The sequence below is a fragment of the Macrobrachium rosenbergii genome, chromosome 37, assembly GCF_040412425.1.
Source record: "Macrobrachium rosenbergii isolate ZJJX-2024 chromosome 37, ASM4041242v1, whole genome shotgun sequence".
NCBI lineage: Eukaryota > Metazoa > Arthropoda > Malacostraca > Decapoda > Palaemonidae > Macrobrachium > Macrobrachium rosenbergii.
The window spans coordinates 6684999-6701623 of record NC_089777.1 but is presented as its reverse complement, the minus strand read 5'-3'; the positions used below and the strand labels follow the sequence as shown (position 1 = coordinate 6701623).

Here is a 16625-nt window from a genome sequence, read left to right as displayed (position 1 = left end):
CTAAGTGTGACTAAGTGCCTCTCTTGGTTCTGCTTCAGACAGACATAGGGGTTCTTACAAAAGGTTTGTCATCAGTTTGGAGTGTGCTCATTCCATTCAACCTTGGGTCTAGGGGCAGTGACTGACACCATCAGGTCTCTTTTGGCAGAGGTTCTGACTCATGCCTTGGGGGATCTATTAGGACCAGAGGGCCCTTTACCATCAGTCTTTTCAGCCTAAGTTGGAGCACCACTGCAGAAAGGCCACTGTCAAACCTAAATCCATCTTAGACCACGCTAACCTTCAAAAAGAAGACATCGTGCTTACCCCATACAAATGGGAAAACAAGCACGTTAAAAGAAAAAGATTGTCCAGCGGATCAAGTAAGCTACTCCCCTTGCTGTTATTATATGAGGGAATTCACATTCCTGAGAATACTGAAACAAACCTTGTTCAGGTTGACTACCAGCCTGCGGAATGATAAACGAACGCCCTCTGGAGAGACTCCAAGAAGGGACTTCTTGGCTGATGAGTCAGGCAGCATTATGGCTTGATGTTAGGTTGAAAACTCTTGCTTACTTTGCCATTACTGGAGTCGCGTCTAAGGATAAAGCAATGCTATCCTCTCGACAAGTTTTGTCTTAGAGTAGTAGTCTCTTTCTTAAATGCATTAGTCTTTGTTGTTTCCTCTTTAGTTTTACCGAGGAGTAAAATTGAGGCTGTGTTAGAGACTCATGGTCACCTTAGTCCATTGTCCAGTTTCCTTCAAGCTCCCTTGTTCATTTTTGTGGGCCATCCTGTGTCTTTCGGCCGTCATTTGGTCCACCTGGCAGTCCTCAATTACTCGTCAGTGTCATTTTATAGTTTTCTTGAATAATCTGTTCAACACGATAACTGGGTTTGATTAGATGTCTTACATCTTTTCAATCCTTGAGGCAATTCACTGGATAGTCTGGGGGGCGGGCAGTCAGACTGTTGTTTTTAATATCTTGTTGCTTCTTAGCCTTTTTAGCTGTATTTGTTCATGCACTTATAGTTACAGAAGAGCAAAACCATATCCGGTGTAGGTTTATCACCAGTTTGACTGAGTTTTAATTAAACTCCAGTACTTTAAAGTTTTGTATGAGAATTTTAAATATATTTGTAAACAGGTATTCCTTTATGGATGCTACGGGTCGTCGGTGATAACATCTTAATTTCATTTGATATGGTCTTTATATTATACTTGGTTTGAGTTTTTGTGACGATACAGCGCTTTTCTGTGGTGGAGAATTGGCAAAAACTAAGTCATTTGCATTTCTGCAATACGTATTCTGTTTACTCGCCCATTATTTCTTGTCTCGTCTTGCAGTATTATCTGTTGTTTTTGCCAGAATCCGCAGTCACCTGTGGCAAGAAGTACAAATGTTAACATATGAAAAACAGCAAATCTTATCACCCTAAGATAAAAGATGAGAAAATCCGGTCTGTTTTCACGAGTATTTTCTGACAACAGCACTTGGCTGAACTAGATAAGCTGACGTGACGAAAGGCTATGCACTTTGTAAATAAACAGTCATATCAATTAATGGTGATGTAAAAGCTTTAGTAACTATATAAATGCAGTAGCATGCAATGTAAAAAAATATATTAGAAATTAATATAGATCAAAATAGTAGAATATTAGATACGTTCTTTACGATTTCTGAGCATTAAAACCTAATAACGATACTCCTTGTCGTTATTTCATCTTAAATCAAAGTCATCCTACGTTGTACTTTTCTTGATATTTATACAAAGGGAATTTTAGATAAATATATTTGTACGAAAAGTTTCCAACGCCACCCACAGGAAGCGTTTCGTTTGTGTAGCGTTTGAGTAAGATCGCCATGACGCAATGTGCAAGGAGTCTAATGTGACCAAGCGTATGCTAAAGTAGGCTTTAAATGCGAAGTATATAAATTCTATTTTACGGAGCTCGCTTTTCTCGTACAGCTGTTGGCTGGCCATGAGAGTTTTACCGAACGCAGGGTCCTGACACCCACAGTTGCCAATTAAGCTCTTGTTGCTAAATCAGCGAGTTTTTTTTTTTTTATCTTTTTAGCAACCTTCCTTCTTTATTACAAGACTCAGAGACTTCTTGAGGGACTATCTAAGTTTTATTAATATATCTAAGATCTTTATAAGGCACATCTATATTAGTACTTTTGCCGTCTTTTTGTAATAAATATAGCGACATGGAGTCGACACCAGTTGGTAACTCTGAAGGGACACCGTAGCAGCCGACAGTGCCCGACACACACTTATCTCCTGCAGTAGGTGAAACACCCGCGACTGTTGCGGAACTAACAACGTGACACCCTCCACCAAATCTCGGCAATATGGCAGTCAGTGGCACTCGGACTTTGAATCTCGTTCGGCACAACTTAGGCGCCATTCAGAATGTGTCTTCGAGGGCCAGGCAAGTGATAGGAAGATGACGTTTTATTTACTTTTCCGGTGAAATGTTGCAGGCAAATACTGATGTGTCGGCAACCGGTTGTCAAGCAAATGGGGTTGTGTTATGTGAAGGGCACGGAAAGGTCGGCTATTCGGGAGAGTATTATGACAGGTAATGAGGTGCACCTTGGCATGACGGTGTTGTCGTCCGCAGTCCCTAATATACTGTAGGGAGATAAGTAGGCCTCTAATAGTTTCCATTATTCGACCCGTAGGGCTCTCTAGCGGAGGTTGCTTGCAGGCACGTAGGCACAATTAGAGTTATCAAAGGAATCCAATTTCTCTCCGGTGATAGTTTAAATTTCTAAAGAAAAAAGAAATAAATTTCTATCCAATGAATGAAAATCAAGGACTTGAAAATGCAGATTAAACTCCCCAGGGCAGTATAATTAACGCAAAAAGTATGTCTGCTCTGTTCTTACTGAGTTCCTGGAAATCATCGACTGGAATTCATCAATAAATTGTCTAGTAACGAAAGGTGCCTGCCAGTCTGCATTTATAAATGGAGCATGGGTTATCTTTTTAAAATAATTTTTAAACTTGTTGGATTAAACGTATTTGTAATGGATAGGTGCAAAGAAATAGAATGAATTGATAACATACATTAGCGTTTTTCAGCTCAGTTAGGCAATACCTGTGCAGTAGGCGGGAACGGGGTCAGGAAAACTGCATTCCAAGATGTTCTACTCATTGTAATACTGTGATAATATAATAGATAATAACTCAAGTAACACTTATAGCAAAAATAATAATAATAGTAGTAACATAAGTTAAACACAGCAATAGTAAAATTAACTTAGGGTTGCATAATAGCAATAATAATTATTATTTTAATGATTATAGTAATAGCAACTTAACTTATAGTAATAATAATAATGATATATGGATGGTTGCATTCGTAGTGTTGCCCTAGGAGAGCTGTTAATCAGCTCAGTGGTCTGGTAAAACTAAGGTATACTTACTTTGTCAGATACAACATTAATGTGACCGTGGACTTTTGCTCACGAGTAGCTTGTAATACAGGTAAAATTTTATAAGTTGCCAATAAGACTCCAGCCAGCCATTTTTGCACGAAAAACCATTTTGAGTTTTTCATGAAAAAATGACTAGGAAATAATAAGGCACTAAAAGAACCTTAAAATACCAATATAACTTCACCTATGTTGACTGGTTACAATTTTGCCGTATTAGCTATGGAGGGGGTATTCTTACCTTATAAGTCGTAAATTTTCTGATTTTTATTTACCATTTGAGCATAGTGTTTATGGGGTTCAAAATAATGAGAATGAAGAGCTCTTTTCAAAAATGTAAGTCACAATTTCATAGTGTGTATTGGCAACTTGTAAAATAATACTGTAATACATATGGTACGTAGCCTATATTATAAGGATGGGATTACTTGATTTGGTAATTCTAAGCCGGCGGTCTGCGGTGAGCCAGCCTATGGCAATTGACGTTTTCCTATGTAATTTTACCTGATGAACAAGAATTTTAAATAATATTTTGTCGGTCGGGTGTAACTAAAATTGTAATTGACCCCTGAAAACTGCATGTCTGTACCAGTGGGCAGAGAGAACCGCCAGTGGGTTGCACACAGCTCAAGGTTAAATTACAATTTAGCAGCAGCTGACTGGCAAAATATTACCTTAAACTCTTGTAAAGCAAGTAAAATAACATAGAAAAACGTCAGTTGCCATAGTCTAGTTCCGCTGCACACTATTTGAAGCTTTCGTAAACAGGAAACAAAACGTGACCATTTTCACTTTCAACTTGGGTGGCCTCTATAGGTCGCTGTAGCAGAACGGTGCTGCGCGCCTTATCTGCATTTTTAAAGATTACTGCAAGCTCACATGTTCTGGCAAGAGGTAATTACTTTAAATTCTTGTTCAGCAAGTAAAATAACAGGAAAACGTCAGTTGCCAGTGTCTCGCAGTTCTCAGAAAGCGCAGAAAACCAGCAACTCGTGATTGGTGAACCAAAAGCTATCGTATGCGTGTTAAGGCTTAGAATCAGTAGTACTAGTAATGAATGAAAAGTGCCTTTGTAACGGCTCCCACTATCCATTTATTCGCCCTTCTTTTTACGCTTGTTTTTCGTGTTCCAAATGACATATATAACAGGAAATACAATAAGGTACCGAAACCTTTTCCCAAGTTATTTACCCCACCAAAAACCTCAAATTTTTACCAATGAGTCCTAAGATAATTTACTGTCTAATTACAGCCGAGCGACAAAATATTACTTCAAATTCTTGTTCAGCAGATAAAGTTGTATTTAAAAATGCGTACAGCTGGCTTAGATCTACCCTTAATTTCATTCAGTAGTAATCACATTTTCATATATTAGGCTAATGAAGCTATAACTTTAATGAAGCTATAACTTTAATAAAAGCCTATAACTTTAATGAAAGCAGTCCATGCAAGGGTAATGAAGCATGTACAGGCAGTCCCCGGTTATCGGTGGCGTTCCGTTTCTGAGGGTGTGATGATAACCGAAAATCACCGCTAACTGAAAATAGGAGATTTTTGGCAATTTTCGGGGCTTATCGACGCCGATTTTCTGTTATCGGCGCCTCTGTTAGGCATGTACTGGTGCCAATACCCAATTATCGGCGCCGAAAATTGCCGATTTTCGTCGCTAGACAAGTGCCATAAAACCGGATCGCCGTTAACCGGGGACTGCCTGTCATTGAATATACAAGGCCACTGTTGAAGAAAATAAATAATAATAATAATACCAATAATAATCATAGCTGGGTGTCAGTAAATTTAAGGGACAAGAACCGCGCAGGAATAGATGAAAATAATACTGGAGCAAGAGTATTGTACAAGGTTTCATATTGCCTAATAGGGGTGCATAATAAGCTAGACATTATTTTGATGTAAAAATAAAGGCAGTAATAATAAAAGTTGATGAAGAAACAGTGAAACAAGAAAATACTTTAAATTACCCACAGTGCAACAATATGGTAATACTACTTTAATTCTTAATCAAATACAAAACCCATATAATTTCTGAATGGCTGCTTTTTCAACTAACATTGTGGATGCAAACTACCATTCTGGTTTTCCCTCCGTACTAAATCCAACATAATTGGTGACCTGTGTGGGAATGGAGGTTTTTGGTAGGGAAAACCAAAAGGCAAGTGCGATGCACCAGTTAGAAGGTAAGAAATATATAAATTACAATATAGGCCTAATTAGTCATAAAAGTGCATAGACCTAGTTCAAGTATATCATAAATGTATACTAAGGACAGTCACACAGGTGCCTCCTTACCTAACCAGGTCAAGAGCACCGTAAAAGTTATGAAGTACATACAGGGATGCACCTTTATCTAACCCAACATATGGTGCCTGACTGGAAGATGGATCCCTTTTTGACCTGGTGCATCATAAGTCAGAAATTATGCGTAATTTAATCTCAACCTAACTGTGCATACTGGACCCTAACTGGCAATTGGGGCCACCCTCAGTTTCCCTCTTAGCATTGCTTAGGCATAGGCCTTAACTAGAAGTTGGGATGTCCGTAGCTGAAAAGCTAAAAGGCACACATTTGCCCCATTTCCAGTTCTTATAATGACTTTCAGCCAAATTTGTTTTTGTAGAAGAGAAGCATTCAATAGTAGAAAACTGAGAGCAGTAGCAACAATATCTGAGTACTTTAGCATAACTTAGGAAGTTTTAATTATGTAATAGAAAACAAAGCTCCCACATGTGCTGTACTTAAAAAGAGAGCATTTGTTAAAACTTCATATTACCTCACAATTTTGCCCACTGACAAAGAACATATGAAACAAACACCTTCAGAGCCGCAACATTAACTTAAAAACACAATGCAAGCCTTCATATTTTGGACTTAGAAACATGATGCAAGCCTTCCTATGTTTATAAAACTCCAGTGAGCTTATCATTAAGGTAAAGCAGCCTCCTTTTTCCCATCATTCTTATAGTTTTTCCCTTTCTATTTTACTGTTTCTGATGTTTTGGATTAGTGGATGGCTGCTATTTCATACTTTGATAATCAGGCTGGACATAAATCTTATGTTAATGACTTTTAAATTACATAATCAGTTTTTTTTAACATCCCCCTAACAAGAGCAAATGGCTTATTTCCTTGTAATCCTGTTAATGATTTCACAAACCGTAGTCATTGATGCTTTATGTTAGCTGTATCTCTTAGGTTACCCAAGATAGTTTTTCTCAGGTACAGGAATTCATGTATACATTCCAGACAGTGATTTCCATGGAATGAGGCCAGTTGAGGAAGCCTAACATCTTTAAATATAGTGCAAGTGACAGTAGCCCTAACCAAGACTAAACAGTTTTGTTGAGGGTGTTGTGATGTTGCCATTACACCAAGGCTGTAGTCTATCAAGACAGGTTATAAAACTACAAATGCCTCTTTAAGCAAAGATTGAGAGGTTTTATGCCATGCGTCTTACTAACTCATGAGAACAAATGAAAAATACCAAGTCATGTCAAATTACTTCATGTGAGCAAATGAAAAATGCCAAGACTTGTGTAGCTTAATTCCCTAAAAGAGGCAAGAATGTCCATAGGCCTATGGAAATGAAAAAGAGCTGTTGGAAAGGAGTACTGTACCCAAAATTTAAATGTTTTAAGATTTATGCCAAAAACATAAATGATGCAAAATGAACTATTAGGAAATGAAGACTGAAGTTTGCCATAAATAAGCAGATACACTAAAAGGAAAACATATGAGTAGCTTAATCACAATAAAAGAAAAATGTCTGCATAACCAGAAAGTTAGCAGTTGGTTTTAGTATTAATCTATACTGTATTTGGCATAAGGCTACTGAACCTAGCATCTCAGATGAACTTTGGCGGACTGTGTCGACCCTTGGGGATATTGTTAGAATGCATTAAATTTCAGGCAGAATGTGGGTATATTATTTACAAAATAATTAATAATATTTGGGACTGTAAAGATGTGTGATAGAATTTTGGCATTACGTGGATCCCATTAGCAAGATAATGTTACTTGGTATTAAATTCATAAGGAAAGAGACATTCCAGTTAGTGGAAAGCAGTGTAGCTTCAGCAGTATGTAGCCAAAATATTTGTAAGTAGTATTACAAATTCCTCACTTCAAACAGGAAGCATATATATTACAGGGAACCATAATGAGAAACAGTGTTTCAAAGTTTGGGAAAAGTGAATACAGTAGTATAGTGTCAATTGTAATGGTGAAATTCTTAGAAAACACAAGGGAAGCATTGGTAAGCAGTGTGCTTTAAGTTTGCCTTTACTGGTATTATAAAAAACAATAAAAATTTATGAAAGGTTAGCCAGTGTTTTGTTTTCATCATACAGACACCACCATACTTACAAGTGAGTTACGTTTCAGATGGCTGTTTGTATATTGAATTGTTTGTAGTTTGTTATTGTAATCTTCATGCTTATTAAAGTACAGTATGATATAAAATCAATACATTACTGTATGTTTTTTCATCCTAAAACACAATACACTGTACATACAGTACTGTAATTACAGAATACTGTAGGTACTCAAATCAAAACTTGAACTTACAGGTGGCAAAGGGGAGTGCTCTGAACACAATTGTAATATGCGATCCCGTTTGTTTATATCTGAATGTTTGTGAGTTGAATGTTCTTAAGTAGGATGATGTCTGTAATTTGTAAAAGCAAACCAGTTTTCCTTTTTTTCTGTTACATATCCCTTACCAAATCTGGGTGAAATCGGTTGGGTAGAAGTGGGTCAAAAATCTATTGCAAGTTTTGACCCAAAGAGACAGACAGGCAGAGAGAAGTCAAGTCAAATAAAAGCGTGTAATAAGAGGACGTAGGTTTAACAAGTTGATGCTAACTGCATCTGTACAACTACTAAGATCTTAGCGAAGACATTGCTGTTAAATTCAGCGTTGTTGCTAATACTGTAGTAAAACTGCTTCCAAAAAAAAGCATATAATACTACAACTACCTCTACTATTTCTCTCTCTCTCTCTGTCTCTAATCTACTCTCATTCTGCAAACTCTATTTATATTCAATACTTAACAAGATTTAAGAGCAAACACCAACTAAAACCTTATGTCTAAATTTAAATCTCACTTACACATTGTGGTGTCAGACAACTACATCAACCCTTGGACAGAAAGACTGAACTACCGGTCAAAATTTGCACCTTTTGCTGGTGTAATCGTATACAGTAAGGAAAACCATTCTTGTCATTTAGGAAAATAAAATGATTGTTTGTGGTTATTTCTTAGAATGGTATGTATTAATTTCTATCTTTTATCAATGTTATTTATTCAAAACAATAAATAACTGTTTGCTTTACATTCGTCCACAAAGGGAATGTTTTTGTTTATAATATGTACATGATTACGTCATCACCAAAGGCACGAATTGACGGGGTTGATATTGTAATTTTTTTGTATTTCCATGTAACTTTATACTGAATGCTACATTAATGAATTTGATGTCATTGTAAAGATAATGAGTTGTAATTTATTGTTGTGTTAAAAACGTCCAAAGAACTAATATGAAGTATACCTATCACAAATTGAAGTTAGCCGTATTAGAAAATGTTTTGCCACTTTTTTTTTTCTTAATCTGATGAGGAGGTGGAAGACTTAACAGCTGCGCAGCTCACTTAATAGGAAACAAGCAAAAAGGCATAACAATGTAGTCTAAACATTTCTTATTAAAAAAAAGACATATTCTCCTACAATATTAATGTTTGAGTTTAAATTAGAACCTGGGGTTGGTTCAGTTTTTTATGAATGGACAGTGAAGTTACTTTCATTATAGTAACACCTATCATAAAAAGAGAGCATATTGGCCTAGGACTATACCAAATTGCCTGTATCACATGGAAATGTTGCTTTACATTTTTATTATATGATTTGGACTCATCATGGCCTACAAATTGCACTGAAGGGTCTAACAATGAAATGAATTAGGCCTATACATATTTATTCATATTCTTATCAAAATGGCTGAGATTCTTCCCGGATGAAATCCAGTGACGAACTGTCGCAGAATTGTTGCTTACCCATCCACACTTGCAATTACCTGTCAGTCGGTCAGAAGAACCTTACAGTAGGTAATTCAATCAGTTCAGCTGTTCTGGTGAATGGAATGATTACGCCCACAAACTGTTGTCTACATGAAAGTTAACTGACAGAGAAGTGACAGGTAAATCTGATAATGAATACCTGGCCTGAGGCTGTGGAATGCTATGAGAGAGAGAAAGAGAGAGAGAGAGAGAGATTATCGGTTGTCATTCAGTTTTTCAGGCAGTGCCAGGTTGGTCATCTAGTAATTGATAATTATGGTGGTATACCAGCTAAAGGCAGAAGACAGTAATTTTTTGTATTGTGGGAATCATTGCATGTTCATGCATAGTGGTTGTATTGTGCATAAACTGGAATAATTACAGAATCTTGTTCTCTCTATTTAAGCTCTTGGTGGAGTGGTGTTGAAATGGGTCCTCCTGATGCCATCCTTGGAGTCACAGAAGCCTATAAAAGGGATACTAATCCCAAAAAGATGAACCTTGGTGTTGGTGCATATCGAGATGACAGTGGCAAGCCTTTTGTCCTTCCATCAGTGAGAAAGGTGAATCTTAAATAAGATGTGAGAAGTTTGCAATTACTTTATTGGTTTTATAACTTATCATGGAAGTAAAACTCGCTTTTCTTGAAGCAAAGTTCATGATACTGTGCTGTGCATTCACATGGAGATGAAATTTGATATGTTTTTTTTATTATTAGGTTATAGTTGTTATTGCTCAATTTCAGGCTGAAGAATTGATTGTAAGTCAGAAGTTGGACAAGGAGTACCTGCCCATTTCAGGTAATGCTGATTTCTGCAAGCTCTCTATTGGACTAGCTCTTGGGGAGGACAACCCAGCTCTTAAAGATGGATTGGTGAGTATTTTCTGTGAATTTATTGTATGTGTTATGCCCCTACCATGAACGATTAGTATACTGTATTTTAATAACACTTACCTGGTTTTAAGAGTCTGGTAGCAATGGCCTTGGGAATCTCTCTCTCAGGCGAAACTTACTTCCTCTCTCTCTCTCTCTCTCTCTCTCTCTCTCTCTCTCTCTCTCTCTCTCTCTCTCTCTCTCTCTCTCTCTCTCTCTCTCTCTCTCTCTCTCTCTCTCTCTCTCTCTCTCTCTCTCTCTCTCTCTCTCTCTCTCTCTCTCTCTCTCTCTCTCTCTCTCTCTCTCTCTCTCTCTTTTTCTAAACAAAAAAATTTATTATGCAAACTAACATAATAAAATTATGCCCATTAAATCAACACCCCAAAAGCAAACAGTCGCAAGAAAAACATATTGTGTGGGGATTCATTCCTGTCTCCTATGAAGTCACCAAATCAGTCCACATTATTTCTAGGTTTGTTGTCCATAACTTTCAAAGTCAGTTATGTTACCAGTTCCATTTCCCATATAGGGCTATAATACACACTTCTGTTTAATACATCTAGAAGTCTGATTAAAACCGGACAAAACCTTCTAGAAGGTTCGATCCGGCCCAAAACACGTGTTGCTGACACGTAGACATCCCAAGGTGGCTGTACTGCAGGTGCTGAATTAGCAAACACCCAAGTCACATATCTTCCACCTGTGAAATGTCTGAATATAGTAACCACCTGTGAAATGTCTGAATATAGTAACCACCTGTGAAATGTCTGAATATAGTAAACACCTGTGAAATGTCTGAATATAGTAAACACCTGTGAAATGTCTGAATATAGTAACCACCTGTGAAATGTCTGAATATAGTAACCACCTGTGAAATGTCTGAATATAGTAAAAGTTTGTTTACTGCAAGCACGTGCACAAATTCCCAAGTACACAAGTGCTCACTTGTGCTTCACAGAGTTTTTTTTAGAATGAGCACGAACAAGATCAAGGTGAGTTTTACATAAGTTAATTTAGATTTCCGTATTGTACTGTACTGTTTTTAAATTGATGCAAGGTGTTTTTCAAAAACAGGGTGGGGACAAAACAAGTACTCTCAGCTGCTGCTGCTTTTTTTTTTTTTTTTTTTTTTTTTAAGAAAGTATCAAGCAAAAACTAGTAGTTTTTATGGAAGGAGTGGCCACAAAATCTAAGGTCTTTAGTTTAGAACTGAATAAGAAGGAGCCAAAAGGAAGATGGTTAATACAGTTATTAAGCCCTTTGTTGGCTGACTCGGTTGAGCTTCAGACTGTCACTCGATGGGCCAGAGTTCAATTCCCGTGGCCGGCTGATGAAGAGTTAGAGGAATTTATTTCTGGTGATAGAAATTCATTTCTCGCTATAATGTGGTTCGGATTCCACAATAAGCTGTAGGTCCTGTTGCTAAGTAACCAATTGGTTCTTAGCCACGTAAAATAAGTCTAATCCTTCGGGCCAGCCCTAGGAGAGCTGTTAATCAGCTCAGTGGTCTGGTAAAACTAAGGTATACTTAACTTTTTTTAATACAGTTATTATTTTATTCATTACTTGTAGATTATTGACTCTTGAAACAATATTTTAAAGCTTTAGTTAAAATTGTTCTTGTACATTATCTCCTTCACTTACAGATGTGGATTTAAGCTTAATTTACTGAAGTCATCAACTGTTTCTTCAAGGAACTTATATATACAAGTATTTGAAAATTGAAAGTTCAGACATTCAGGAACAAGAGAATATATCTTAGATAGCCAGTGTGCACTGTATAGTAAGTTAAAATAATATTAGGTCAGAACTGATACAGTAAATTGTATATCAAGTAACATAGTGTGTTGTTAAATTCATAAATGAAATACAGTATTAGGTAACATTCACCACAGAGATAAGTCTTGACAATAATAACTGTCATCGCAGAGATAAGTCTTGATAATGGTTATGAAAGTGGAAACAGTAGTTTATTTTTACTTCTATAATAAGTTGGCTAATGATGAACATATGCACTGACATCTAAAACCCAAAATTGATACCTTATCACAGATAACATACTCCAATAGTGCATGTTTTTTTCTCAAAAGTTTTCCTGATGACAGAAGCCTCAGCCAGTCTGTCAGTTCATCATGATTTTTGTTTACTCTTTTAACTTGAAGTATGGCTGTATTTCAGTCACATGTTACGCTTATCTTGCACTTGCCATGATCTTAGGTTGTCGCTTTTTTTTTCTTTCTTTTCTTAAGTTATGTTTAGGAAAGTCTGGTATGTGTTGCATTCACAGGAATCCTGCTTGTCTGAAGTAGGCAGCCAAGCAGTTTCAGTGATAGTGTATTTTATGCGTGCCTTGGACTTGATACAATCGTGTCTGAAGTAGACAGTCAAGCAGTGATAGAGTGTATATTATGCACACACATACCTTGCACTTGATACAGTTGTGAAGTTATGAGATGGGTCATTGTTGGCTTTTTGGGGGGTTGAGGGGGCACTCATCTTACGATTAATATCATTGGGGTGGTCATTTGAAATCATTTTGGTTGCCTAACACTTGTAAGGGTAGAGATATTAAGTAGTTTAACCAGACTACTGAGGGTGGCCAGTAGTAGTCATTGTGTTGTGGGATGTGAAGTTGCTTGCATTCTTATGCTATTTAATAATTATTATGTGTAAAGGATTAAGCTAGTGACACCTTGCAAACCCAGTATGGTTACCATATCATTGATAACATACCTCAACATTCCCTATTCTCATTCTTTTCTTTCAAAGCTGTCTGGGGGATGTACCAAAACTGTCAGTCAGCTCATCTGTCTATCGCATGTTTGTTTACTCCAAAACCTAAGAGAATGGATTAATTTCATTGAAACTGTACCATGTTGATAGCTCCTAACATGATTTATAAGGTAGTCTGGGTTTAACAGTTATGCTATTTGAGAAAGTAAGGTGTTTGTATAGTTCTAGGATTTTGAGAATTCTCTCACATATATAATTATAAAGCAGTTTCAAATAAATTTTGCACATAGCTTGCTTGTAACATTGTCTTGAATGAGTTATGAGATACTCCAGGTATGGCCATTTTGTGTGAGGGGTGTAATCAGATTCTTGTGCTAAACTTTAATTTCAGAATTTCTGTACAGCATATTTGATTATTAAGTGATTTCAGTGAAATTTTGCACATAGCCCATAATTAACACAATCAGGATTATTTGAAATGAATAAGTTTCTTTTCCTACCACCTACAGGAATAGTGATGGTAGTCCTTGCTGAGAGCTTTGCTTCCATTCACTTGCTATAGGATGGTTTTCTGTTTATTCTTACTGGAATTTAAACCATTTCCTTTTAAGTAGGAAAGGGTTATTGAAACTAGGTAACAAGGTAGTCAACTGGTGGTAGATGGGTAAGGGAAGAATCACCCCACTCACATACCATCATCAAGCATTTTTTCTTCAGTTGCAGGTCGAGTTGTGATGTCTTGGTGGCTCTGACTGACCATCAGGTTGAAACCTCTTTCATCTTTTTCATTGTGTGGTGTGTTTGTGATTTTTTCAACATGGTTTTAAACAATAAAAGCGAACAGTTAAAGGTGGGAAGGACACAAGTGGGTGTTTGCTACATTATTTCCTTAGTATTAGTGTAAACACTTTTGCTCTGTATTAGTGCTAGGAGTGTGCTGCTGGTCTCCTTAAAGTATCGTCAAATTTTTTTGGCTGCTCCCACTATTTTATTATTGTTGATCCTAATTATCTCACAATCATTTAACATTAATAATATAAATAATAATAAACTATAATGAATAAATAACAGTAGTAATGAAAAAATATAAAAAAAGAAAAAAATCTGTTTTTGCTGCAGTATTGAGGTTTGATTATGCTCCTGACCCCGTAGTTCCGAAATCCAAAAAATTCCAGAAACCAAAACATCTGGCCCCAAGGATTTTGGATAGAGGATTGTGTACCTGTACTGCACTATTTTCAAGGCTGGCAGTTAACACTAAAAAGAGATTAAAAATAGAAAAAGTTGCAGAACACAACAGGATAGGTCGAAGCTTAAGGTAGATTCACTAAGTTCATGATGTCAGTCATTATAGCTGTGACAAAGATTGAGTTCATATCTCAATGTCTTAATACTGAATTGTTTCATATCAAACCCATGGTTTATATAGCATCAACCCACAGCTCCTGTACCACTGGGAGCCTCCGGTACCCTACAGTCAATAACGGTCAGTCTCCCAGACTGATATTTTCAGGATCACAATTCTTTCTATGATTTTACCCACTCCCTGTCCCACCAGCATTGAGTTGACATATTTAATTCTCCTCCCAAAAGCAATGAGCTGAAGTATCTCTTCCAATACAGATGAAGGCTGTTCAGCTGTTGGAGACTCTGGATCTGCACATAAATGAGCAGGGTTACTGGCTGACTCCCATTTTCTTACTGTTTTTCTTTTGGACAACTGAAGTCTCCTGGATCTTGTGTCCACAAAATGAACTCAGTATGAGTGATGGGTTTCTTTAAAAAAAATTTCGATTTTGTTGTCCAGAGAATGGGCTCAGTGTAAGTGGTGTCACGCCAGCTTCACTCCCTGACAGTGCTCCTTCATCAGTGGGTGATAGATCATTCAGTTGTTGTTGAAGTCAGGTCATAGGGACAGAGTGGTCTCTGCACCAGGACATAACAAACAGGCTCTTTCATCTAGGCCCTCAATAGACCTGTTTGCAACAAGATTCAACAAGAAACTAGAGTTCTTTTGTTCCGTGGCTCTGGATGCCTGGGACAATGTGGAGGTTTATGTCTTCCCTTAATTTTGCCTAATCTGTCAGGCTCTGAACAGGGTAAATGGCCTCTTGGAATCTCAGAATGACCCTAGTTGCTCCCACGTGGCCTCACACAGAATGGTTCCCCGAACTCCTAACCCTACTGTCAGAAGCTCCGAGAGAGATTCCTCCATGGCACAACCTGTGTCAACCCCATTTCCAGAGATACCACCGCTCGGTAGGGTCCCTCTCTTCACGTCTGGAGACTACCCAGTATCTCCTTCAAGCGAGAGGCTTTTCTCGCAGAGCAGCATCGGTGATGTCTGGCTTTCTCAGATCTTCCTCAGCCGTGTACCAGGGCAAGTGAACCATTTACTTTGGTTGGTGTTGTCAACAGGGTCTCTCTCCAGTCGTAACTTCTGTTCAGCAGGTAGCAGACTGCCTCGTTTTTATGCCCAGAGAGAAATTAATTTCCTTGTCTTCCATCAAGGGCTACAAAGCTGTCTTGAGTGCAGTTCTGCATATGAGGAATGTCAATCTTTCTTCCTCATGGGAAATCTCAATTCTTCTCAAGAGCTTTGAGCAGTCTTATCCTCAAAAAGAACTTAGACCACCCAGTCGGGACCTGACTTTGGTACTGGGCAGCCTCACCCGTGCTTCGTTTGAGCCTTTATGTTATGTGTCAGTCGGAAACCTGACTCTTAAGATAGTTTTCCTGTTGGCCGTGGCCTCTTCGAAACAAGTTGGTGAACTCTGTGGCCTCTCCTTTGTTGTCAAACATACAAGGGGTTGGATGTCCTTGTCCTTCGACTTTGTCCCAGAATTCCTGGCTAAGACTTCTCATGACGATAGATTTGAATCCTTTTCTATTCCGTCTCTTAATGACTTTGTTGGCAACAACCTGGATGAATTGCTCCCATCTGGATGAAGCTTGGGGAAATTATACCAGATTTAGGCATCGAACCCATACACGTATAAGAAGGCTCTGGAAGCAGAGTCAGTTAGAGAAAAGGCATCAGGGCAAATGTGTGCGAGATGTGTATTTAATATTTTGTGTGGCTTCCATCTGCCTGTACCACAGCCTGCATTCTCGAGGGGTATGATTTCAGTAAATCACAAAAAAACCGAGACTCAAACTCCATTTCCCTGAGCACTTTGGTCACCTCTCTTTGCAGGTCGTCGAGGCTTGGTATACCATCATAGGTCACTGTGCGTGCTTCAACGCGATCCTTTAAGATACTACCAATGTTTTCACACACATTAGGGTCAGGGGAGCTACCTGGAAAATCACTTAACGAGAAGAAATCGATACCACTGTTTCGAAGCAGCTCCTGTGTCTGAAGAGCCTTGAAAGATGGTGCCTTATCATGCAAAAATGTGACTTCTTCAACAGATAACACATTTTCAGGATCCTTGAGGAGAGGAAATACTCTACCAGTAAGCACAGTTTCTCTGAAGTATTTGCCATTCCATGACTGTCCTTTTTCTTTGATGATCCA

The 16625-nt window shown here is 37.8% G+C and overlaps 1 protein-coding gene across 1 annotated transcript in view; it reads left to right on the top strand.

The window, feature by feature from the left end:
* The first annotated feature begins 2007 nt into the window (after positions 1-2007).
* The window catches only part of Got2 (glutamate oxaloacetate transaminase 2), a 37522-nt gene continuing 22904 nt past the window's right edge, over positions 2008-16625 (top strand). The window contains exons 1-3 of the mRNA XM_067081379.1: positions 2008-2419; positions 9905-10061; positions 10244-10372. Of these exons, the coding sequence (XP_066937480.1) occupies positions 2340-2419; positions 9905-10061; positions 10244-10372 (366 nt within the window). The 5' untranslated portion in view covers positions 2008-2339. The remainder of the gene's footprint in view (positions 2420-9904; positions 10062-10243; positions 10373-16625) is intronic.